Source organism: Coffea arabica, chromosome 7e (genome assembly GCF_036785885.1).
Source record: "Coffea arabica cultivar ET-39 chromosome 7e, Coffea Arabica ET-39 HiFi, whole genome shotgun sequence".
NCBI lineage: Eukaryota > Viridiplantae > Streptophyta > Magnoliopsida > Gentianales > Rubiaceae > Coffea > Coffea arabica.
Window position 1 is genome coordinate 5,103,616 of NC_092323.1, and position 25,674 is coordinate 5,129,289.

The 25,674-nt window shown below is 36.9% G+C and overlaps 1 protein-coding gene across 4 annotated transcripts; it reads right to left on the reverse strand.

The window, feature by feature from the left end:
- Positions 1–848: 848 nt before the first annotated feature.
- Positions 849–25,674, reverse strand: LOC113701943 (uncharacterized). Of its 4 annotated transcripts, none has more exons than XM_072058732.1 (36): positions 25,166–25,674; positions 24,955–25,054; positions 22,174–23,651; positions 20,911–21,028; positions 19,529–20,338; positions 19,102–19,369; positions 18,511–19,028; positions 17,824–17,950; positions 17,617–17,741; positions 16,006–16,673; positions 15,802–15,919; positions 15,607–15,723; positions 13,852–13,946; positions 13,072–13,220; positions 11,657–11,712; positions 11,350–11,563; positions 10,130–10,546; positions 9,783–10,060; positions 9,626–9,711; positions 9,451–9,537; positions 8,981–9,239; positions 8,456–8,884; positions 8,279–8,375; positions 6,997–7,319; positions 6,006–6,122; positions 5,704–5,871; positions 5,419–5,547; positions 5,174–5,263; positions 4,885–4,991; positions 4,657–4,805; positions 3,530–3,612; positions 3,352–3,447; positions 3,141–3,263; positions 2,881–2,964; positions 2,529–2,672; positions 849–1,514 (listed from the first exon to the last, which is right to left on the reverse strand). In XM_072058732.1, exons 1-36 carry the CDS (start codon positions 25,444–25,446, stop codon positions 1,179–1,181), a joined length of 8,844 nt encoding a protein of 2,947 aa, XP_071914833.1. In that variant the 5' UTR covers positions 25,447–25,674; the 3' UTR covers positions 849–1,178. The 4 variants fall into 4 exon arrangements, 3 of the variants coding, with proteins under 3 accessions (XP_071914833.1, XP_071914832.1, XP_071914831.1); XM_072058731.1 differs by having other exon boundaries at positions 20,911–21,025; positions 22,174–24,398; XM_072058730.1 differs by having other exon boundaries at positions 22,174–24,398.

The following is a 25,674-nucleotide window of genomic DNA, read 5'->3' on the forward strand; positions in this document are numbered from 1 at the left end:
GGTTTCTGTGGGCATGACTCTGATTGATTTGTTTATTTGGTTGATGAAACTAGGACACGGATTACTCACTGACATAACGAGGCACCCCTAGTATTTTATTTAAAGCTGGTGGTTTCCACCGAGTGCTGGCTTTGGCATGTAGTGCTGCGCACTGCTTCGCTACAAAACTCTATATAAAATAGGGCAGACAAAGAAATCAAAGAACGGCAGGTTCTAATACGCAAAGCTAAAAGTTAATTTGAAAACTATTATCTACACTAACACCTCCAACGTAGCTTAAATTGTGAATTATATCCAAATAAAATTCCTGTAGGCGGACTCTCCCAGTCGCGACATTTTTTTTCCCGTAAATTTAGAAAAACCTGTTTGATAATAATTCAATTTAGTGCTTAAATTTAACAAATTCAAATTTTTAAATATGTTTATATGCATTATAACTAAAAATAAAATATTTAAATTAATTAAGTGACACTAAATTTTTTAAACAAAATTTACTTCAAAAATTAAGTGATAATAACTTATCACTTAATATGATATACATTTAAATGTATCAAATTTCAATGTTCCTGTTCACTTGGAATGTTTTCAGTCTTCAGATTTCTTCAATCCCACTAGTTCGACCGTTTTGAGTGACCACACAGCATACCTCCTCGAAAAACAAATACAATTGCCTAAAAAAATTGAATGCTTGAAATTCAGCCACGGTTTATAGCTTAAACATGTCCTGTCTGAGGAAACAATGGGCGAGTCCAGACCCTGACATGTTCTCTTTGTCAATCTCCTCTCACTTTAATCTTACAAAATATTTTTTTCGTCAATAGCCACCTTTGTATATATAGGGTCAAAAGTAGTTGCAAGGACGTACGCCACCTTACAAAAGAGCGGCAGTTGATAATTTTAGCATGCAGCTTCATTTAGCCACACAAAGCAGTCCTTACACTTGATTGATCTCATTCAAGAGGCTAATGGCCAACTTGGCCAAACCATGATGACCAAGTTTCCTTTCCCTATTAATAAAGGAAAATGAGCACTGCCAAAATGATTTACCAAGCAACCTAGTGTCAGTAATAACTACAGCTAAGGGGGTTATGCCAGAAAAACCCTGAATGATTTTTATCAACAACCAATTTACAGTCAGAAAGAAATAAGTAGAACTTAGAAGAATAAAAAGACACGTTTTATTCTTTTTCTTCTTTGTCAAGAAAACTCAATAAAAACCCACTAACCACCCTTCTTGCGATGGGATTTGGAATGGAACGGCATAGGCGTCCATCAATATAAGCCACAATACCTGACAGTACAAACTTCCCGATTCCCCATTGCCAAACAAGCTTCACCTTCTGCTCCACAACAGTCGAAATAGGGACAATGGCTTTCTCAGTATCAGATTCCAACTTCTCTTTCACATTTACCCTGGAAATGACTTTTCCAGCTTGCTTTCGCAGAAAACGAATTGCAAAGCTCACAAAAAGGTGTTCACACAGAGTGAGCACAGTTGGTCCAATTCTCCATTCCTGGTAAGAAACAAAATCAGCTGGTTAAACAAGTAATTCTCAGTAACCAATGAGACTGATTTGTATCTAAAAGTTCCTACCTCCATATCATTTTGCAACCAATAAACCATTGCAAGAATCCATCATATACCACACAACTCTTGCATAACTAGTTTCTGGAATATACCACTTCATAAAAATGAGGCTCTACTCAGGCTTATTCAGGGAGCCTTTTGTCTATCTTTTATAAACTTAAATTGAGTCAGCATATTACCTTCCACACTTGAGTTTCATTTTCATTTCAACTTTCAGCTAAATTCATTTTATCTCAGAGAATCCTGATCTCAACAGTTGAATAGGATTAAAAGTTACAAATTTACTCGCACGTGAAAGGTGGGATACGTGTTTTGCGAATGGGTGTGCATGTATGTATCATTGTTTTGAATCGTGCTCATTGTCTTGAACAATCCTGAGTCTAGCGTGAGTCGTGCTCTATGTGTTCAAGATATGCCCCCACTTTAGAGATAGATCATCTCAATTCTGCTACATTATTGAAAATTTGGCTATGCATATACACGTGAATATGTGCAAGTATGTGTGTCTCTCATTGTTTTGTTGGAAACCATTTCCAGATGAAATGAACAAACTTGGTAATTAAGTCGTGGAATTACAATTTTGGTATTGTAAAGTTATCTAACACAGAAAACTAGCAAGACATACAAAAAATGTGCTTTAGCAATGCACAAAATTCATCAGTCATGCTTAAACAATATTTTTGATCATCTTCCCCATCTGTTCTTCTTTACCTCCATAAAGGTAATCTAGCTCTCCCTGATCCCCACCAAAAAGAAAAGCAGACGCAATTAATTTATTTTTGCAAATACAATAAAGAGCTCTCCAGCATATGTGACTGCAATGAACAGTTAAAAACATGTAACAAAGGCCTACGCAAGCAGGTAAACACTAAGCACATACTCTATTATTAAATGCTTGACGCCCCCTGTAAAATTAGTAATTAGAGTAGGATTGACTTACACTCTCCCCTCGAATATGCCGCAAAGAATGAGAAGTTGTTGAAGAATCTCCCTTCAACAATCCTTTGCTCACAAGAAAGCCTTTCACACGTTCGACAATTTCATTTATAAGAGAACTATTAGGAGGCAGGTTCTTCAGAATGACCTGGAAGCAAAAGCACAAAGAAGGTAAATACTATACATGTCAAATGCACCAACATAAGTAAATTCCCAAATTCCCACTTTTATGTATATATTACCCATCATGCCTACCAAATTGTTCTTTTACAGGTTGATGGAAATGTACGTAGATGATGTATTGCCTGAAGTTACCACAAAATTAACTAAAGAGATAATATGCAATGTAGAAATACCTGATTGTCCGTAACTCTCACTCTGAGGTATTCTTGATTATATAAAGCATCCAACAGAGCTTGCAAGTAGCCTTCAATGTATAACTGTATAATACATCCCAGTTACAAAAGATTACCCACAGAAAATAACAATTGTAAATGAAGATATGAAGCAATCTAAAACCTTTTCTTAATTAAAAATTTTATTTTCCTCCATTAGTCAAAATTGATAATTTGGACTTGAGAGAGGTAGACATGGGACCCTATAGTGCTTCAGTTACCTCGTCAACCCCAGGAGCTCGATCAAGCTTAATTTTCCTATCTGGCCCACCTTCCATAAAAGCAGTCCCTAACAGAGATGGCTCCATTGCCAACTTTAAAATTCCTTGGCGAAACCCACGCATCTGTGGAAAGCCAAGGATATCACAGAGATCATGTTTAAAGCTAAAGAAAATAGTACTCTACTCATAATGAAATAGAGATGAATACTACCATTCCATTGAAACCACTTGTTTCAGCACCCTTCAAAACCGAGTCTGATACTTCTGTCACGGCGGCGAATAGTATATTTGATCCAGCTACTTTTAACTGTAACCAGACATGCTATAAGACTCTTTTTGCAACTAAAAGATGCATCTCAATTAGATAGTCAGAAAAGAAAAAATCTTACTGTTTTCCCTAGATCACCAAAGTAGCGCTTTGTTCCAGAGAACCCTTTTTTATCAATGCACTTACTGATGAGTTTGAATGTACCTATTTCAACAATTTCAAATTGGATGAAAATTATCATTAGGTAGCAATCAAGTTGGTTTCCCAAAAAAACTACTAGGATCGGCCCAATGGCCAGGGGAGGGCTCTTAGAGCCTTCCCTGCTGTTAAGTTCAGGGTTCGAATCTTGTGCCTTGCAGTTGGGGATGGGAAGGGTGTGGGGAGGGGTGTGAGAAGAAAAAAGTTGGTTTCCCAAACTAATACTCTATAGGAACAGGGCACACTCATGCATGACGATTTGCATATTAATGAGAATACTTATTACTAAAATATAATTTCAATATTACATTCTACAGAATCACCATGGATGCTTGCCACTGCCAGTGTGTAATAATCTTCTTGCAGAAATTTATGATTAAGATACATTAATACTCACTGGCTCTTACTTGGAATTCTATTAAGAAATTCACATCAATCATGCTATTCATCTTATTTCAAAGTAGCATTCCGATTGTTCAGAACTACCAAAAAGTTATTTACCCAGTGGCATGCAAGAAAATGTTGCATAAAAAGAACTGTGGGGGCTGCTTAAGATTAAACTATTTCTTTGACTTTGATATATCATAGGCTATCATGTCTACCGTGTAGAAAACTACTATGAATAAAAAGCTAGCGTTAGGGCGCAAAAAAAAAAAAAATTCGACCATCTAGCACAAACTTTAGGACACAAAATGATCCTCCTGAACTTCCCTCCAACAATGAAAATGGAGGAAAATAGAAAATTATCCTGCTGGAGCATAGCAATCACTCTCACTAATCCAGACGTGACTTCCACATTGAGGACAAAAAAAAATCAGAATGCAAACATATGGGCTGATTTTTTACAGGATTTAAGAAGACAATAGCCACAAAATCTATACACAGGAAACAAAATTTAAGAAGATAACAGCCACAAGAGAGTAGAGTTCTTTTCCAACAGGTCCAGTTGCTCAAATTTTCTCTTACGAAAGGGCAAGTAAAAGAACTTCAATGTATCTCTTGCTCTTTGTAATAACTCCATCAAAGAGAGAAAGAGAGAGAGAGAGATACCCATGGTAAGACCAGGAAGATTGACCAGGCCATTTGAAGTATCGAAGAATACATCAAGAGAGGAGGATGCAAAGTCATCAAAGATAGATGTAAAAGCAGGTGGAAGCAGAGGGCTTCCCTTTGCAATATATATTGCCCTCAAGGCATACCTAGAAGAACAAAAAAAATTCTCGGTTAAATCAAATATCTCTCAAGACGAAAATATTATAAAAAACAAGACAGGCCTACCATGAGTAATGTTGGGCACATTTAATAGATAATCCACGCAAGGTTATCAAAGCATGTGTGACAAGGATACCATTGAGCTCCACAGTCGTATTCTTAATGGTGGGTATCTGCAGCAACACAGTGATCACTTAGAAAAGTAACAAGAGTGGCTTTTCTTTGTTTTGGAGGATATTCCATTTGGAAGAGAGGTTGAGTGCCATCAAATCATGCATAATAACAGAGTAAAAACCCCTCACTGAATGTCAAACCAAAAACATAGAAAATAAACAAAAGAATTATGAAGTTGGACCTTTATAACACTATGAAGCAGGGATCTCAGCATCTCCTGGGTAGAGGTGTAGCTGGAATACGAGTTATCTGGAAGAAAGCTTGCAACAATCTTTAACAAGAGATACAGAAGTAATATGAGATAATGCCATTGCAAGGAAAAATTTAAGTCGTGGACAAACCATGTGAATGATACACATTTATGCCTAAAGACCTGAAGTGGGCATAAAATCATCAACAAAGTTGAAGATAATTAAAATATCAAACCTTTACTGGGTGAATCTCAAAATGATCAAAATAATACTGCCGACTTGGAGCATTTGGGTCACTAAGCGACGTCCTCCAAAATGGAACAATTCTCATTAGCGTCTCCTCATCAAGGTTTAAATCAAGTGGCTGCAAAAGAAGCCAATTTCAAACAATCAAATCATCTAAGTTACTCATCTGGCTAATAATTATGAAACCTTACATTGTTGACGAGCTGTAGCATTCACAATTGGAAGAGAACATAGAGTGAAAGCAGCAGTCAAAGATAGCATGTGGATTTATTACCTGCAAGACTATGGATAAATATTTGATATATGTAACCCCAGAACTCGATGGAAGTACAAGAAGAACCACTTGGAGCATACTACTATTCATGTCATTGTACTGAGATTGATGCTTACGCAGGACTGCAGCAAAAGGAGCCCCTACCCGCATTTGATCCACAGTGATTGACTACATTACCGAAAATAGCAAGGCATCAGCTGCAAATACAGCTTGCACTAACATATACTGTTCTCCCAAAACAAGCCCATTCCAGATACAGGTGAACAACCATAAGCTATGTAGGGGTATCTAGTTCTCATCACCTGCACAGTCATGCAATTGATTTTATGCTGGTCAGTGAACATCGAATGTAAATCAATATTTTCAAGCCTTGTAACAATAATTGGTGAGTAGCTCAATGCTTCATCCAAGTCTTTGTCCTGCAATAGGCCAAAAATTAAGTTAGTTTCAAGGAAAATGGTTTACCCTCCTTAAAAAGCTGCAAGAAGACCGATAAACAGGAAGCAACAATTTGTGTAGTAGAAGCAGTACGACTGAATGTTTTTTAGTCTAAACCAGCTGGTACAGAGTTCTCAGTGTCACAATTCATTTTGTAAGAAGAGATGTTTTCTTGTGGTTATGATAAATTTCATCAGCATCATTAATAGCATGGCCTATTTACTTACTACCACTAATTAATAATCCTACAAGAGCTATGTTGACAAAAATAATTCTTTATGTTGCTAACAAATTACTTGTTAACCAAAATGATATTTATTCTGCAATCACATTACCTTTATAGTTAATTCTGCCACATGATGCACATCCAAATCGTTATATTCCTTTTCAGGCAAAAGAATTTATCATCCACCTCTGGCAGACAAAATACTGTGATTCACATTTATGAACTAACCGCTTGTTTCTTCATTCTTTAGAAAATAATTATTATCCAGCAAAATATTACTAAAAGAAAAGAAACTAGCACTATCTCTGATGCATCACTTGAATTCCTCTTTCTAGAATGCAGGTTTTCAGTTTCTTTCTCTAATTTTCACTCCCCAACCAACAGGATCTAAAGGACAACTCTTATATCATCCATAGTTATGAAGCCAATAATGTATTAGCCTCTTGAATGGATAATTTCCATGATATGCCAATGAAAAGATAGATAATGCAATAGCATCACCAGGTATTTTGTTCAGAAACATAAAATACAGTATATATCTCCATTCAAGAATGAACAAGTTAAAGATAATTCAACAGCGACAGATTGAATAGCACATGCTTAAAAAGCACTTCATAAAGCGGATTGACCTTATCGGTATACTCCAGCAACTGAAATGCAAAATGAGAGATTCTGAGTCGCATCTTTGAGCTGGAGTAGAACATATTATTGCCCTTGTGCCCATCAGAAAATTCACATATTCTCAGAACTCGGGTAAGGCCTTCTGCATATACTTCATAACCCAACTTCACTGTCCTTGTGTTGATCAATTGACCATCATTGTTCCTGTTCTTCTCTCCAGGCTTCATATCCAGCAGAAAATGAATCCCCATCCTCATTTGTTGTTTCGGTCTGTAAAAGGGTTTCCATGCACGCACTTTATCCATACTGATTTCCTTCAATAGATGCACATCTGCAAGAATTGAGACTAAATGAATACCGATGCAAGGGACGTCTAGGTTAGTATCCACAAGTAATTCACCAGACATTGGATGACTACTGGTTTAAAAACCACAGCAGTGAAGCTACTGAATTACATATTTGACAAACCAAAGCTTGGAAAGAATAAGCCCTAACTTTACCAAAAAGCTTAGGCATCTTGACATCTAGGGTCCAATACTTAATTGGAGAATTGGGATTCTCAAAATGTCTGTTGTTATTAGACTAACAAATGCACTAAGACAAAAGGTAGGCCACAGTAGCATGTTTCTCCGAAGTCATGAAGCAAGCTTAGTCAAAGAACCAGTACACCCCCACAAACCGACAGTCTGTTTATACCTCACAAAAATGAATTAAGTATCCCAAGACAAAGTTCAGATCAGCACTTATGGAGGAGCGTAAAGCAACCAACAACACTACATCTCATTAATCAAAATGATAGAGTCTCTTGTCATGGTACCTATCAAACGATAGATTTACTATTCCATGCTAAAGTTCTAATGAGCACACAAGGAGCATAAAGAAAAAACCACCTGTAATACACCCAAATCAAAAGTGCAATGCACTAATAGCAATCTCACATTTTTTACCAAGTTAGAGGACTTACAAACGATAGGATAAATTTGTACACTAAAGTCAAAATCCACATACAAACCAGATAAGGGGACACAGGTTATATTGTATTCCCTTGAGCAGCTATGAATAAAGTAAATCTTTGAAAAATAAGCATGTGATTGAAGAACAGCTATTGCAACACATATTCAACAAAGCAATGAAGAAAGATCTTCCCCTAATTCAAACATCCAGAAAGACTTAAACCTTCCATAACTCAAAAACTTTTTGCAGGCATAATGGCAAGCAGATTCATCAACCTGCATAGCTACATCAGCTAGTTTAACAAACCAAAAGTTCGATTAACACAGAAACAGCTACCGTCTATTTGGACAACCAGCTTATGAGGAAGAGATAGATCATCCCAGGCATAGTCTACACAGCATCCAGATCTTAAAGTTTCAGGCTCCAATGAACCCTGGAAAATAAACAAATGATTTAAAATGTGCCATACAACACTTGAATTATGCAAGATAAGTGGGAGGCCTCACACTCAACCTTTTGATAGTATGTTATAGAAGTATCATGCAAGCAGTTCTCAATCCTATAAGGAAGGTTTGCATTGGGTGGGCTGTGAAAGTGCAAGACAAGGGCAGAATCTTCTTCTACCACATGAACAGCTGCGAATTTAAATGAGCTGGGTTCGTGTGATGTCATGTAATCTGAATTGCTTGCAGGATATTCTGAGGAGCGCCTGAATTTCAGAAAAAATTGGCCAAGGGAAGCAACACACACTGGTCCCGACCAACCAAAGCTGGCATCATTTGGCCGGAACTGAATAAACAGCAGTGAATCATCAAGAGTTTTTGAATGCTTTCTGAGAAGATTCTCAAATATAGTAGTTTCACCCTTTCTTCTTGGCCTCTTCTGCAATGTTAAGGCTGCTCTGTGTTTACTGTTAATCGTAACTATCCCTTGCATGTCATCCTTGTCAACAAAAAGGGAAAAACTCAGAATATAAGTTCAATTTTTTTTGCACCTGCACAACATGAGAAGGTACACAACAATATAAACATGGCAAACCTCCAGATAACATTGACGAACATGGATGAATTCTTGTGATTCGTTCAACACAATGTGTCGGGGACTCATAGATACCAACTGTGACGGGACTATTTTATTCAAAGATGGGTTTAAAGAGATCCCCAATCTTGTAACATTTTTAATTCCAGAATTTTCTTCAACTTCCAGGTCTATCTCTGTAAGGCCTGACAAAGCATCCAAGTTCAGAAACGCTTCTGATGCTTGCTCGTTGTCCAATTTAATTCGCAGCTTGTGGTGTCTAGAATTAGAATCAAAGATACATCAGGCCAACTGTTGATGCAATTACCTAATGATACCAATTACATCTTCAATTACCTGCAGAATAATTTCATGCATCCCTGACACAAATTTTATTATAGTTTTGCTTGAGTTCAAACGAGCAAATAAATCAACCACCTCATCTTCAAAAACCAAAACTAAAGAAAGAAAGAGGAAAAAGGAGTGGTTACTTCATAAACCATGATCTTCTCGAGTTTGGGGGCAAATATGCTCCTAGCTCTGGAGGAAATCCTGAGCCAAGTTGTTTAACTTCATCTCTGCAGATGCACACACAATTAAGGACAAGCACAAACCCTTCACTGACTGAAAAGGCATAGTAAATACAGTAACAAGTCATATAACTACCTAGTCAGAGGCTTAAGGTTGCCTGCAAAGCAATACAGGGAAAATTGGGTATCATTTCCTAATGTATATGAAGTGTAGACAGCAGCCTGCAAAAAACCATAGGAGATCAAAATTCTAACTGAGTTTCCCAACAAAAACGTTATTGCTGCATAATTACCTCCAATATGCCTCTTTGCCCCCGAGACAATCTTAAGAATGCAAAATATTTTCCACCACCAAAATCCAACTCAACGTCCAATTGATGGGCATTAGTGTTAGACTTTCGTAACTTTTTAACCCACCTGTTACCATTGACTGGTTTGCAGCTTGAACCGAATGAAGTCAAAGTAACAGTAAAGAATATATTAGCAGGGTTGGCATATAAATTTACAGCTGATCCACATGGTATAGTAGCCTGAGAGCATATGTTGTCATAATTGACCTTCGCCCGTATGTCTGAAAAAGAGTCTGTTGAGAAAAAAGAAATTGTGGACTAACTAAGCTAGAAATTAGTTATGCTAGTACCTGCATCAGTCAGATGTACGTGTATCTCTGTCTCTAACAAATTAGAGACATGAACAGTAGGAAGGAGAAAGATTTCCTTCTGCTCTTGCAAAGCAATAGGCACATTCCTATTGCCTGGAGCATATCCTAAATTGTCAGGCTGGATAATGGGTACATCTCTTGCAACGCTTTGGATCAAAAAATAGATATTAGCAACACGTCCACCCTCTGATCTAAAAGCACAACGTGCGGTTCCTAAAGTACTTTTCACTGATTCGACAGCAAATGCTGTCCGGACTTGGTAACTTAATTTCTCAAATAGCCCAGACAAAGGCACAGGCTTCCCACCGCTAAGATCATTAGACCACTCCACTGAAGATAACTTGAAATTCAGCAAGTCATCTGTTACTTGAGGTCTAAAAGAGAATAAAAAATTTCCTGCAAATGGAGGTGCAATCATGTGAGTTTCTTCCAAGTCTCATTCTCAAAAATATAAGTTTCCTATCTTTATTTCTTAAAGTGTAACCTTTGCCCTTCATCCTTTTTTTTTTTAACTTGGTTTCTTAGCACGAAGACTACATGAGTAAATACACAAAAAAATTGGGAAAAGTACAAAGACCTAGTTTGCCCCTTATCAAGTATATGCAAAAGTACCAACATCTGAAGGCGATTTTAACTGGATAAACTGCCTAGTGGTTATTTTACCAAAGAACAACAATAAAAGCACAGCATATCCATATGCTGAAGTACATTCATGGAAAATAGCTTTTCACCTGACAGCAGAAAAAATGCAGATTACCACTGAAGAAGGAAAAGTGTGGCAACACACTCTAATATAGCTGATAGATGATAGCCATTTCATCATAAATTCAAAGAGGAAAGATGATGTTCCTTCTTTTAGATATCTTATGCATACAAGAATAATACGGCTACCGGAAGCATGTAGAATTCTATGAGATAATAATTCTCATATTTGGCAATTTTTCAACATCCCACAGCTATTCACTATGATTCACAGTTCACCCTATATGGTTGTCATTTCACAGGAAAATAGTTAAACTGAGCCTAAATGTAAAAAACACTCCCAAACTAATTATAGTATATTTATGTTTTGAATCTTCCCTAATCAGTTACCCAGTTATTTACTTGTAATCAGGAAATTTTCCTTAACTAAATATTTTGTTATTTTGACCAGAACAAAAAATCCAAGAGAAGGATGGGCAAAAGAGCATAATTCATACCAACAGTTAAGGACATCAATGCCTTCTTCGCACCACCTGACAAACTAACTCCACTGAAAGTAGCCATAGAATCATCAACAGAATCCCCAGCATCTAGAATTAAAGAAACAAACTCATTTTCCTCTTCTTTTGGTCGTCGAAAACGGAGCTCCATTGAGAAATCAGTTTCATTGTGTATCCTCAATAAAGGAGAAACGATGATTGACAAACCATCCTAAAACACCCGAGGAAACACTATGAACAAAATACGCACATGTTCTCAAACATGCAGTAGCTTCACCACTAGCACAATGGTCTAGAATAGTACCTCAGTCGTTTGTGAAACTTCAACAACGATAAATGGACCTGGAGAAGTCTTTGATTCTGATAGACAATGATGAAGAAAGAAAAGCAGTCAATTTGTTCTACTTTACCAAACTCAAAATTTCCGCAGCCAAGGAGAATGGAATCTTGAACCAAACACCCCCTCCAAAGAAAAAAATGGAAAAGAAAAGAAAAATAAAAATAAATCACCCAGCTATCACTGTTTGATTTATGGCAACCAGCGATACAATATTATCATCACTACATCTAAGCTAGCAAAATCAAGCTTCGCCACACCGCATATTCTTTACAGGCTGACTCCAAATTAAGGACAATAATAGCAATACAAAAGATCAAGCGACGAAACAGCAATATTAATAAACTCTGTTCAACTTTCTACAACCTGTGGTGATCTTATTGCATAAAAATGTAATCAAAAGCTTAAACAAGTACAAACTTATCAAAAAATCCTGGTTTTAGTTGCTGCTTATTTTTTAATTTTCCACAGAAGTTTAGAGCACACAATTGTCCCAATGCAATGCAAATAAACTTTAAAAGCATCTTTCCCTCATTCTGAACCTATCTTCAACAAAGAAATGAAAAATGGGAATGGAGCCATTGACCATATGCTTCCAACAAATTATACTTCATATACCAGCCTCTACTGAACATTGCGTGCAATGAAATACATATAATTTAAAAACCTCAATCTGTCAAGGACAGAGCTGATGCTAAGTTTAGACCAACTTTGCATAACATCACATTAAGATTGTGTCTCAATTCCAGAGAGGCCAACTTTGGTTTGAACCTATTCCTTGTCCTACCTCCAAAATCTTCCGTGATAACAGTTACTGGCTGGTCTAGATACATTCCATCAAACATCAATTCAACAGATATATTGACATGTACAGAACCAGAATCATCACAAAATTCACGTAATGTTTTACCCGAACAAGTCCTTTCAATAAAATTAACAGCAATATTCTTCTCCTTCTGATTTCTATGGTGCATGTGTTGCACTACAAGACATTTGCATCAAAAATCTTTTTATACCTGATTTACCAGGGCAGCACTGGCAAACAAAGTGAACATCAACACAGCCATAGGCCCATAGCATCTTTCATAAAATCTCTGTGGTACCAAATGTTCCCTTTTTTGGCATAGAAAAATTCTAATCTTAATGCAGACATCCACAAGGGCTTCAAATTCAGAAATCTAGAGCTTTTCCTCAAAAAGCAATTAATGCAGCTACTCGGAAAAAAGTCCTACATAATGCAGTAGTTTTAACAATTTACTCCAGTATGCAGCAGAAAAAGGGTCACTTTTACTCCAACAATTTCACGTTCCATTTCAGCAGAAATATGTGCCCATACTCCAACAGTTTACTCTAGTATGCAGCAGAAAAAGGGTTACTTTTACCATGAGATGACACTATGCGTGTTCTCCAAGCAAAAGCCCTAGCTTCTGAAAGTGAAAGATGCATCAAAGAAGTAGCAAAGGTTCCTTTGTCTGCAAGCTGGATTGAGAAGAAAGATGCCTCAGGAGGTCGATTTGCTAAAGCTAAGTGCCTGCAAAGCATATTTTTATGGGTTCATATTTATTGAATCTAATAGAGAAGCATTTGACTGGATAAGACCACTCGAAGAATTCAGATAAACAAGACATCTGCCAAAAGCTAGTAGAAATACTTAATATGTGTAGTCATCATAACATAAATCCGGCTAAGTGGATAGGCTGACAGATAATTAGCAATAAAAGCACTCAAAAGAGACAGAATTGATCTCAGAATAATGCATCTCCATACTAATCAAAGTCAATAACGCATGTCATCATTTACAAACTACAAGCATCTCATTCCATCAATCATCTCAACTAATTTTAAAGTATACAACTAATTGCACTCAGATATGTGCGATTCTCTTAGTCCAACAAAGCCAATTAAATCCTCTAGATTAAGTTTTTATGGTTGAAATGTTCACACTACTCATTGTGAAAGTATACTTAGAAACCACTGACCAAATGTCTCCATGACAATTTAGGGTTGGTAATTATAGTATATACTCTCTAACTTAAATAGATTCACCCACTGCTGAGCTAAGGCTTCACATGGGAAAGTGATTCATGAGAATGACTGTCATATCAGATGCACAAACTGTCTAGAATTTTCAATTACAGGAAGAGAAGTTCCGGTGGAAGTACCTAAGAAAAACGGTGCTGGATTGTCTTCCAGCTACTAAAACATTCTGGTTATCAAAGAACTGACATAGAAGGGTCAAGCCCGACTTGTTCTCAACCTGCATACGGACAACACCAAACTCACATATTTGACAGAACCAGCCTTGGAAAAGGATGTCGAGAACTCCTTGCATTGTGATACAGTTTGAATGACAGTCTCATAATCCGGCAACGAAATGGACCACAAACAGATTTATTCAAAATGCAGAATGACATGATAATTACAGTGATAACATCAAACCAATAGTATGCATTCATACGTCAAGCACTTGCTGCATCATTTGTGGTACCTTTTTTGTATGTTATCTGTGACTTTGGAGTTATAAATGGACCATTAGAAAAATATACACCAATGAGATGCAAATTGCACTCAAATGAATTTAGACCATTATTTATCAAGAATGTGATATTTGCCTCATAAAAACTAAGCAACAAATTCACACTGTTCTAATATTCTAGAACGATGAGCACTAATAACCTAAAGAAACAACACTACTATAGAAAGGTGGGGCAGCGAATCTTGATAACAAAAGATTTGACTATAGACAATCGAACCCACAACCAAATTATGCTAGGAGTGGAGAATATGAGAAAACTTCATAGCCTATATCTTGTTTAGCTTGCAATAAAGAACTTCTGGTCCCTTACTTGGTTCATGCCAAAATCTAATGTATAGAAGCCAAGCTAGCAGCAATATTTCAGGTTTGATTCCAAAGGTGCTAACAAACCATGAACAGTCAAGGTCTGGGTAGTGTTCTATTCAATGAGATAACAACTTTTTAACATTATGCCCAAATAACTTCACACTGCATCCAGTTCTAGAAAAGCTCATTATCAGCTTAATTACCAAGAGAAATGAATCTGACCCTTTTTTCTTTCCCCTAATGAAAAGTCCTCTTTATCATATCTTAAAAGCTGCGTGATCAGTTGTTAAGATTTCTTTTGCTTTGCTGCTCTGCCTAGGATAATTGTGGCCATTATCTTTTTTTTTTTTATCAATTAACTTACTTTTGGAAGGAATGAATTAAAACCAGACTGTTACAGAATTTACTCCAGAGTAACCAAACTATTATACAAAGTGCCAACCCCCTTCCCCACCCCCACCCCCCTTCTTTCTCTTTCCAGCAAAAGGAAAAAAAGGCATGCATTAGGCAAAGACATGCTAGTCCAGAAAAAATGTTAACATTGTTAAAAGATGATAGGCGCAATAATGAAAACCAAAAGCAATAACTTCAAAAAGAAGAAGTTCAGCAATACAAGTGAGATGCCTTTTTGTTCTTTTTCGAATTTTTTAAGTAGATATCTATATCTATACCATATATAAAGGGAGAGGGGGCTTTTGGTGTAAACAAAATTCTGTCACTATATTTTTTTCCCAAACTACCCTTGATAACTACCCACTATCAATATGTCTTTCTACCAAGCAACATGTATTTCTAATTATTCTATTTTTCAACTTATTTACTAAACCTTAATTTTTATTGCAACTAGCAATTATGGTTTATGGATTACTACCAAATGCCTATCTATTTATACATTTTATTTTAGTGAATTTTCTACATATCTATTGTCAAAATATAAAACCAATTCTACTGAAAATGATTTCAACAAATATACTCTAAAAATTTTACAGATATTTTTTCTATTAGTTGCAGCCACATTGTTGTGTTCAAGGCACACTAGTGTCATATAAAGTACGGGTAGGGAAAGGATCCAGACCTTGCAGCAATTGGCTAAAATCATGGAACTTCTTACAGCAAAAGGACCAGCCAGCTTTAGATTTCCAATGACAAACAGAAGGACGTCCAGTGAAAGCTCACTTATTGATATATTTAACTACCAAAGCCACAATTAAATCATTAAAACAAGATAAGAAAAATAGGAGGACACCAAATGAACAATCAAAAAACTCACTTCTTTAATTCTGATATACAAATGACCAGGCACCCCAGACAAAACATTTTCTGAACCCTGAATTAGAAACCGATAACGGAAGAAGAGGCAAATTTCAAGTGGATTCACTAGTTCTCTCCTGCAACAAAAGTCGGTGTCATAAGAAGATTTTTGCAAGTACTGGGAAAGCTAAATGATCATGTTGCCTTGCAACAGAATCCTCACCATATGTTTCTCTGGGCATCAAAGTGATGCAGCATAATCTCTAGGCTGCTCATAAACCTAACTTTGGTGTTTGACATCTGTACAATGATTTCAGTGGGACTTAAAGATCCTTGGAGGAGTGGAAACTTTTCCATTGTATCTGAGAGTTCATGAACTACTGTCAATGTAGCCTTGTCTATTACAATTGTAATCTCCTGCAACTTTCCAGCACTCTTCAACTCTCTGTCATCATTTATTTTTGAACCATATTCAAGAACAGTACCAGGCACACCCACTGAACAGTTTTCCTGGAACAGATTATTACCAAATGGAAGCAAGTCCGAAAACACTTTGCACTTAAAGGGATTCCCAGGCTTGCTGACAAATTCAAGAACTCCATCAATGAAAGCTACTGATCGATTATTCTTATTGTTCACAAGGTAAAATGTGTTTTTAGCAGGAATGCTGTAATGTTCCCACTCAAAATTGCCATCATCAGACTGAGATCCATAAGGAAGCATAGTCCAAAGGGCCCATGAACTATCAGTAGTCCCCGAAACATCAACAAAATCAGATCTTGGCCGACCGTTCAATCTCAATGGCTCCCCAGAGGCATTTTTAGCATACAATGAAATCAAGGAAAATGATTGAGCTCGTGGCTTCCATCTCCCAGGATTCTGATGCTTCACCTAGCAAAAATTTGACAAGCAACATTGCAACACGATTCAGAGAAACTTCTTGACAAACGTACTGAATCTATGCTGGCCATTTGAGACACAATAAGACATAACAATAGTTAAGCCCATTGGTAGATTGTTTTCAACCTCACTGATCACAAGAAAGTTTAGTGACCAGCAGGAGAATGTCTAAAATACGTTTTAGCATATGATTCTAAGTGCTGTAGAAAAGCTTAACTTCTTAGGAAGCTTCAGAAAAAGAAAAGAATACATTTCTACAGAAAATAAAGGAGGAGACGCATTTATTGGTGCACAATAGAGATTAAAAATCTAGAGGCAATAACTAGAGATTCTCTAGAAAGCCAGCAACACTACTGAAAATCACACTACCATCCAAGTTCAGAGAGCTGGAAGACAAGATCTAAAGTTCTGAAATGCTGATCTAATCATAATCAAACTGTGCCAAGTTTTTAACTGCTAAAGATCGTTCCTTAGGTACACTCCACACTTGACAATATGTGTGCAAAAGCAAAGAAATAAAAAAACTAAAGGTCTTATTGAACAACTACACTTAGCTTTTAGCTTATAGAAAAAATATACTCAGCTTCAAAGTAGAAGAGAACAGGCCCATAATGCATCGCATACAAGCTTTTAGTATGGTTGAAGTCAATTGAATATCAAAATCCATAATATACCATATCAGAGGTGGCTATGAATTTTCACACGGCAGAAAAAAAAAAGCCATCATGGATTTTGCAGTTGCTCAATATAGCAAACCATGAATTTAACATTTTATAAAAGATGCCGGACACTGACAAACTAATGCAGCAAGAAAAGTAAGTGCCAAAATTTTGGATTCAGTACAGTGTCTATAACAAATTGAAAAGCTAAGTAAGAAACTGGAAAATAGCCAACTTCTGCACTATATAATACAAAAAATTTAGAAATCACTTACCCTGAAAAGAGCCCTCTCTCCCACAAGCGAATAATGAATTGTTCCAACTAAGTTGTATCCACTTTCTGCATCCTCAACCGCAATAAATGTGTGTTGATAGACATCCTCAATTGCGACTATTGATCCTATACACATGGTAACAACCATTATAGCCAATACCAATCAAGAAGACAACAAGGAGACATTCTGCAACAGCTAAATAAATACCATCAGGAATTTTTTCTCGGAAACTTCCTTCAGATTCTTGTTTCAGGGACCAACGTTTTTGTGTCGAATTACTACTTTTCTCTTCACTATAAACTCCAGACAAAGATTCAACAACAGAGAGTATCATCTGATGCATGTGGCAAAAGCTAAAATAAGTGAATGATCATAACCAATAGTTATACAGGCATAAAGGAGGATACTTACACCTAAAATCTCAAAGTAACACGCTAATTAGCAAAAGCAGAATTGTCCCTCAGTGCCATACTAAGTCGCCATTTCCTTTTTCTTACTTATACTTAGGGACTAAGGAAGAAAAGCTCTAAGAAATTTTTCGAAAAGAACAATAAAAGATTGGCAGATACTTAAAGGTCAAGGACCTCACTGTCCCATTATCTTATCTGATTCTATATAGAGTGTAATTAACTCAACCAGGGGTATTTTGAAGCATATGCATCCTTTCTAAAGATGTTTTCAGGTCATTTGATGGGTGATCTTTTTAGGATAATTCCTACTTGAATGATACTTCTATTCAAAAATAGCCATTCTACAATGCTTCTAGCAACAATAGTTGAACAAAAGCAAGTTTGAATGTAATGGGAAAAGGAGGCATTTATTGAAGATCGGGAAATGTCAGTTGTAATATGGCCATCTTAGTAAAAAGCAAAATGAAGCTATGTGATTCCTCACCCGTAACTGACTTAGAGAGAGGACCATATCAAAACCTGAAATAGAACCCTTGCCAACCCAAAGCTGATTTATGTCCAGCGGACCAGTCCCATCTCTTTTGACAGGCCACTCAACTGCAATGACTGCACATAACTCTTTCAGTATGTAGCTTTGAGGACTTGAATGCAAATTTTTGGATCCTGTATTATCACATAAATCTGGCAAAGTATCAGCATAAGGTTCATGTTGAAAAGCAGAAGTACTCATGAAACTTGAATCATGAGTGACAGATTGTCCTGTATTCTCATGCTCTTCGATAACTGAAGGATCTCCAAGCATAATGGATGATGAAATATCATCACATGCAACAGCAGAAAAATGAGGAACTTGAATTTCCGTAGCTTGGTGTTCTGCAGCTTCATGAAGGAACTGAGAAAGGATGGAAAACTTGGAAATCTCAAAAGAAACTTTATTTAGTGTTTTTGGCCCTTCAGCACTCAAATTGACATTAGTTTCAAATAGAAGTTCCTGGAATCTCCCTGCACATGATTAAACAAGTCAATAACATGTCTATAACATCAGAAAAAATAAAACGACAAGGATATATGTTACCAAATTCATCTCTAGCGAGAAGTGCGAGAGTAAAATCTGATATACTAATGCTGAATGCTTCCAATTTGTCCCACTTGGTTTTCTGAAGTTGCTGAGAATCTTGTGCAGGCTTATCATCAGAGGCCACCATAGGCTCGCCATATTGAGCAGCAATGACTCTGTCAGGAGATGGCACATAATGCCAAATTTCTCCTATCAGATGACAATATAGAGTCAAGCAATGAACAAACATCAATGCTGCTTCCATTTGAAGGAAAGTAGATCCCCCCTGCCATGCATTATTTCTCATCTATCAAATATTTCATCCATATACAAATGTGATGCAATAGATAAGTGAAGAGTGATAACACTATGTGGATGACAAAGTGCCAAAGAAATACATGGAAGATTGACGAGGTTAATATGAGAGACTAATAGTTAAATACACCTTAGACTGGCACCAGATTGTCTGAAATTGATCCCCAACAGAGAAAGATGCATTGAGTTTATCGGATTTGTGTGTCTTGAGTAGCATATTCTTTACTGCACAATCAGCCAAATTGATTTCACCAAGGGAAACATTTGCAGATAACCAATGATAAGAATGATCTCTGGATCTTTTAGTATTCATTTCCATAATGGGATTCTCCAACACGTATGAAGTAGAAGCTTCAAGTCCATATCTCTGACGAGCTGCAGATAAAGATTTCTCTGAAGTTCTCAAACATAAAGCCAATTTGCAATGAGACAATGATGCTTCAGACAGGCATTGTACAGAAAGCAGGAGATTTCTGACTTCAGATAGATCAGAGCACTCTGCAATCTGTGTGGGATATCTGACTATAGTACATTGAAATCCAGACAAGTCAATAACAAGTTCTGGAATCCCATCTTCAAAAGAAAATTTTCCACATGTCAGCTGAATAGATATGTGGATACCACAATCAAGTGCGGAGGCCATAGTCAGCATTCTTCTCGTTATTTCATCAGATTCTATAATGTGGTCCTCGGTGTTATGGCTCTTCCTGGAATTATATACAACTACATCCATGAACTCCAGTTCACAAATGCTTCTAAAACCAAAGATGGTATCCATACAAGCAGAAGGAATCTGATCTTTTCTATTCACTAAAGTCTCCTCATTTTCATCAGAGGCACATGCAACCTGTGGCCTTAGTAGTTCTTGACAACTTCTGTGATGACTTGAACCAAAGAAGGTTAATGCATGTGACACATCATAATATAAACTGGAAACTACCTGCCACAAAAGTAAGTGGAAAAGTAAGAGAATCAAATAGCTGTCTGTAGCGAAAAGTTAGAGAAAGATGCAGCACCACATAAACAACTTGGACATTGACCAAAACAAAATGTAGAATCTCCAGCTACACTCGATCTGACCATAATCAGACAACAATGAAGTCCACAATTCCAATTTCTAAGACAAGTTTTTGCACCTTAAAACAAAGAAACATCAAATCTCGGTCCTGAACTACTTGTCAGATGGATAAGGTATTAGTAGCTGTTTTCTACCAATCTCATTTTTCCTTTTTAATATGAGCCAATACGAGTCATTTAAGCCATTTCAAGCAAACCACCAGGAGACTTTGAGTCAGATTGGTCATTTGAACAAATGGGCATACAGTCCGCCATGATCACAAATCTCTGATAGGCTCTGCTACAATTCTTGTTCGAGTTTCCATGTGGACTAAATAGGTTCTTTGTACTGCTTACTATTAAAACAGTAAAAGATAAATGCAGCATTAGGAACAGTTAAGAAAACCAGGTAGCATGAATAATGCGATAAAGAGATCAAAATGAGAATTAAACCACCTTAACCAAAACAGATAACTCATCCAGAAACACTACAGCAGTGATCCCAGGAGCTATCCAATGCAAAGCCGTAGAGAGAGCAACAATTGTTGAACCAAGTGAACAAGATTCCTTCCTGCTACATTACAATCAATTTTTCACCATCAGGATAAAATGGGATGATAATGGTAGGCCTCTTGTAGAATGTGCAATTCAAAGCATCTTTCATACAGAACTCAAGAAAGATGCTTTGTTACTTAAAAAACTTTTCCAATTACCAACATGCCTTGCAAAAAACTAAATTAAACCTTCAACAAAAATGAAAAGAACACAGATATGCATGTAGCAAAAAATCAGCATTCTGCAAATTTATCAATACCACACACCATAAAGAAATAAGTACATTACCATACCATATGAGGGTGAATAAAAAAAGGTATACATACATATATATATATAGTACGTATATATATATATAAATCAATTATAGTCCACTTGACTATTCGATATGGGGGTGAAAGAAGAAAAAAGATATAAAACTCAAGATATAAAACCATATAAGAAAGATATGGAGTCCTGTCTGCAGAACCTGGCCACTACAATAGTCTCAGAGAATACATATCCAGAAATATGCTCCCAGATCCATAAAAAGAACAATACACGCAGAAGCATGATAAGCGAGTAAAATTTTTATGCTTAATGCACCAACCAAAAGATGAGATACTAAGCCCACAGATCAATTCCTAACAAGCATTCCAACAACATGCAGAAAAGAGATCACAGATTTTCATTTTATTTGGAAACTTAGCAAGCATCATTCACTTGTTTTGTACTCCTGTGACTGAACGAAGTTGTAAGAAGATTTAATATTGGTATTTTCATGCTTAAATCACATCCACGTGATTTTGAACCACTATAGTACCAAGTCTCACTCAACTTGAGCGAAAAAAATCTCGAGTCCTTCCTTGTTTTCCAAAAATAATGTCAAAGTAAGATGAGCAATCTCCAAAAAAAAAAAAAAGAGTGAAAAATAGTCATGCCACCACACATAGCATTAGTTCCATGAAAAATTAGCCAAGGTACAAAACAGGCTATAGAATTTGAAATAAAATTACTGATGATCAATTGTCTGAGATATGTAGAAATCAGCCAAAAGCATTTTCAACCAGCAAGGTCCCATGTAATTCCATTGCAAAATTTTACAGCACTAAAAACAAACCCTATCTTCAAGGTGGCACCAAGCAGAAAATGGAAGTGAACAAAAGGAGAGGGATGATAAAGTACCTTGATGAGGACGCCTGAACAGCTGTTGAACTCAATGTGACAATTTGTTGGAGTCGATTATTACATAATTCACCAAAGTAAGCTTTCAATCCATTGACTTTCAAATAAGCACTATGTGAAACACGCTCTTGACAGCAATAAATTTGATTAGTTGAATTAGGAATGTCAATGTTTAGAGGCTCCTCTAATTTAAGACCACTGGGTGCCCCATCAAAAATGACTGTCAACCCAGTTGATACCGTAGAATTAGATGCAAGATTTGGTGAAACCACAAGTTTAATGTCGTCAACATCAAATACAAGTGTTAATTCATCTTTCTTGCTTATAGAATATAAATCTGCATTTTCACCAAGAAACCCCTGTGTTTCAAATGAAAGCCTAATTCTGGGCCCAGCAATCATCATACCAACTTGAAATTTTTTTTGTGGAACCAGTTTAACCATTGCTGTTTCAATTTGGCACAAAACAGACTTGTATCTAGGACTTAAATCAACCACAGGTAAATGCTCGCAGGTTGCTTTAAGATGTAGATCGCCATCTGTCCCATTTCTGCAACTCATCCTCCTAAGAGCCTGCTGAATCTGTAGATAGATCACAGCTGATGACAAAAATGATGAGGTTTTCAATACAAAGTTTGATCTTCCAACCACCATCAACACTTCACAACTCCCATACGTAGGATTCTTGGCACTTTGATCAATCAAAGAACAGTTATTCTCAAAAAGAAAGCATGGAGCTTCTGGAATTTTACACTCATCACCTTCAAAGCTAGAGCAAGCAATTTTCCAATTCAACCACAATTTTCTCACAAGAAATTCTAGAAGTGGGATAGAAGCTCCTTCAGTATCATCAGCATGATTATTAATCATCTCAATGCTTTGTACAGGTTCACACCATAAAAGTTCCTGTGGCTCAATAATCTTGTTATTTCGATGTTCTGTCAACCTAGTACTACTATGACCTGACTGATCTTCCTTAAGAGATTCAGCAACAACCTTTACACATCCACAAGCAAACATCAAGTGCTGGTCAGAAATATTCTTAAGGTATGTCAAGATGATAGCATCAGAAGAAATGAGAAATGAACTTAAATCATCAAAGGAGAATCTAAGGGCTGAGAGTGGTAACCCACTGACGGAAGACAGAACATTCTTTTCAGGAGAGACTGAAATGGAGAATTTCCCAACATTTAGACTGAAGCAAGTTTTTGGAAAAGAATCATCAGGAACACTCTTGGAACGTTGATCAGATTCTGGCTGATTAGCCAAATGGCTAAGAACTCTCAGTATGTAGAGCAATCGTCCAACTGAGTGTAAGACATGGGAAGTGATAGCCCAGATAAGGGCTAGAAGTTGATAAATCTTCCACAAAAGTCTCTTGACTTGTGGCTTATCACATTTTTGCTTCACCATTTGAGAACTTTCCGATGCTCTGTATCGGCTTATATGTCGTGCTTGTGCAATCACCTCTGCAGGCAGCTTCTCCTCGCATTCAGAAATTACATCCCAATGGTTCTTAACAGATCTTGAATATGTTTTATCAGACAACATCATAGTAGAAGATTTTTTTACTATATCACCGACAGGATATCCAATCAGTAAAAGCATGTCCTCATAAATGCGTAAATAGTACAACCAGAGTTTTACAAAGTTAACAACTCTATACCAAGAAAGCTTAGGGATAGGAATCAGAGAGCTAATTCTGCTCGCTGCTATTCTCCATAGTTGCCTACCAGTTCTAACATAGTGGGGCTCTTTGCATGATAATGAAGAGAATAATGATATAACATAAATATCTGCTGGAGAAAAGGAAAATTTTAACGCTGGAAGACAGAGAGCAGAATCTGTGATCTGAAGATCTTTTAGCTTAAAAGAAATAAACATATCCGTTGGAGAAATAACACAGCTGATACTACTTTCACTCTGTAGACCAAGCTCAACATCTCTAAGGTCAAGGCCAAAAGAACACTTTCTAGAAGCGATAAAAAGTGAACTAATGAGCCCTCCAAAAAAACATGTCTGTCTATTACATTTAGACTGTGCACCAACCTCCTTTATCTTCAACAAGCATGATACTGGATCATAACAACTAGGAGGCAACAGGAGAAGATGAATTTCATTTATCTGCAACTGACAATGTCTAAGGAAGGCAGTCAATAGATTATCTTTCCGACTTCCGACAATAATCTGGGAAATCTGTGCAATGGCATCATGCAAAGCACTGCCCTGAAATGCCAATTCCCCTTTATCAGGATTTGAAATACAAAATTAACTAACATGCACACCAAAGAAAGCTTAGGATGTGATGAGTTTGTATTCGGCAGAAAATGCATTCAAAATATATATGCAGCACCGTGGAACTTATTGATGATCCAACAAACAAAATAGGAATTATAGATCAATAGAAGAAATTCATGCTATGATAACGTGTGAAAATGGAGCTACACTAGAGCTTCTCATCTGAAGGAGGTCATTGCCTCCCAAGAAAATAAGAACTCTCATGTGTTATTTTCTAATTCCAGGAGGCTTGAAGCTCCTTTTGTTGTTTTCTGGCTATCCATCCAATGGTATTTACTCGTTTCAAAAACTTTACGAGTGTATAGACTAAATAGAGTAGAGTGAGGAAGAAAATACATGAAGACTGGTCCAAAACAAATTTCCAGTTGCAGGTAAGGGACAATGAAGTAGCAAAAACATATTCATTAGACAAAAAAGAAAAAGACATGAATCCGGAGAACAATGCAATTCAATCAAGAAAACACAAAACGAAAATCAGAAGTACCACGGGATCAATCTCAGCAAGAACTTTCTTCTTATCCTCCACTGATGTATCTCTCGGCTTCTTTCTCCTTCTCTCGTTTCCTCCTTCCTCCTCCTCTTCCCTGCAAAGTTCAAACCAAACACAAGTCTACATATCCGAAGCACGACGACAACAACAACGAGAAAACAGCATAAATATACAACCACTAGTGGCGTAAGAATATGGAGCATACCCTACTGATAGAGTTATGCGGAGGCCACGGACTCGGAGGATGAAGGCAGGGAAAGACCAGTAGGAAACTCCAAGGCTTAATTCATCGACGGCAACTTCCTTGAAACGGTAGCAAGTGGACTCGTCGAGTAATTGATTGAGAACTGAGGTGTTAAAGTTGAGATTCTTCACCGTACCGGTGGAACGGAGAAACCCTAGCTTAAGGCCGAGGTCCGGTTCGTCACTCAACCACGGCTGCAGTAGAGAAGCGAGTCTCCGTCGAATGAAGTCGTTAAAAACCATTATCCTGAATTTCTTTTGGTTTCATGACATTGTTAGAATACCTCAATGGGCGAGAGCTTGAACAAGAGTGGAATTTTGGTGAAATTGATAATTGGAGTTATTTAGGATGGTAAGGAAGACAGGGAGACGAGGATGAAACTTGAAAGATGGAAGGGACGTTTCGCGGGGTTTCGAGCATAGTGAAGCAAACTAGCAAAGCAGTTTTTTTTTTTTTGTCAAAAACTAGCA

Bases quoted from the DNA above. Each gene is read 5' to 3' on its own strand.
- LOC113701943 (XM_072058730.1), bottom strand. From the start codon at position 25,446: ATGGTTTTTAACGACTTCATTCGACGGAGACTCGCTTCTCTACTGCAG. The intron at 24,399-24,954 runs GTACTTCTGATT...TTGGCATTTCAG, and splicing joins TTGCTGAGATTGATCCCGTG to GGCAGTGCTTTGCATGATGC. The intron at 3,613-4,656 runs GTATCTCTCTCT...TTGTTGAAATAG, and splicing joins TCTTCCTGGTCTTACCATGG to GTACATTCAAACTCATCAGT.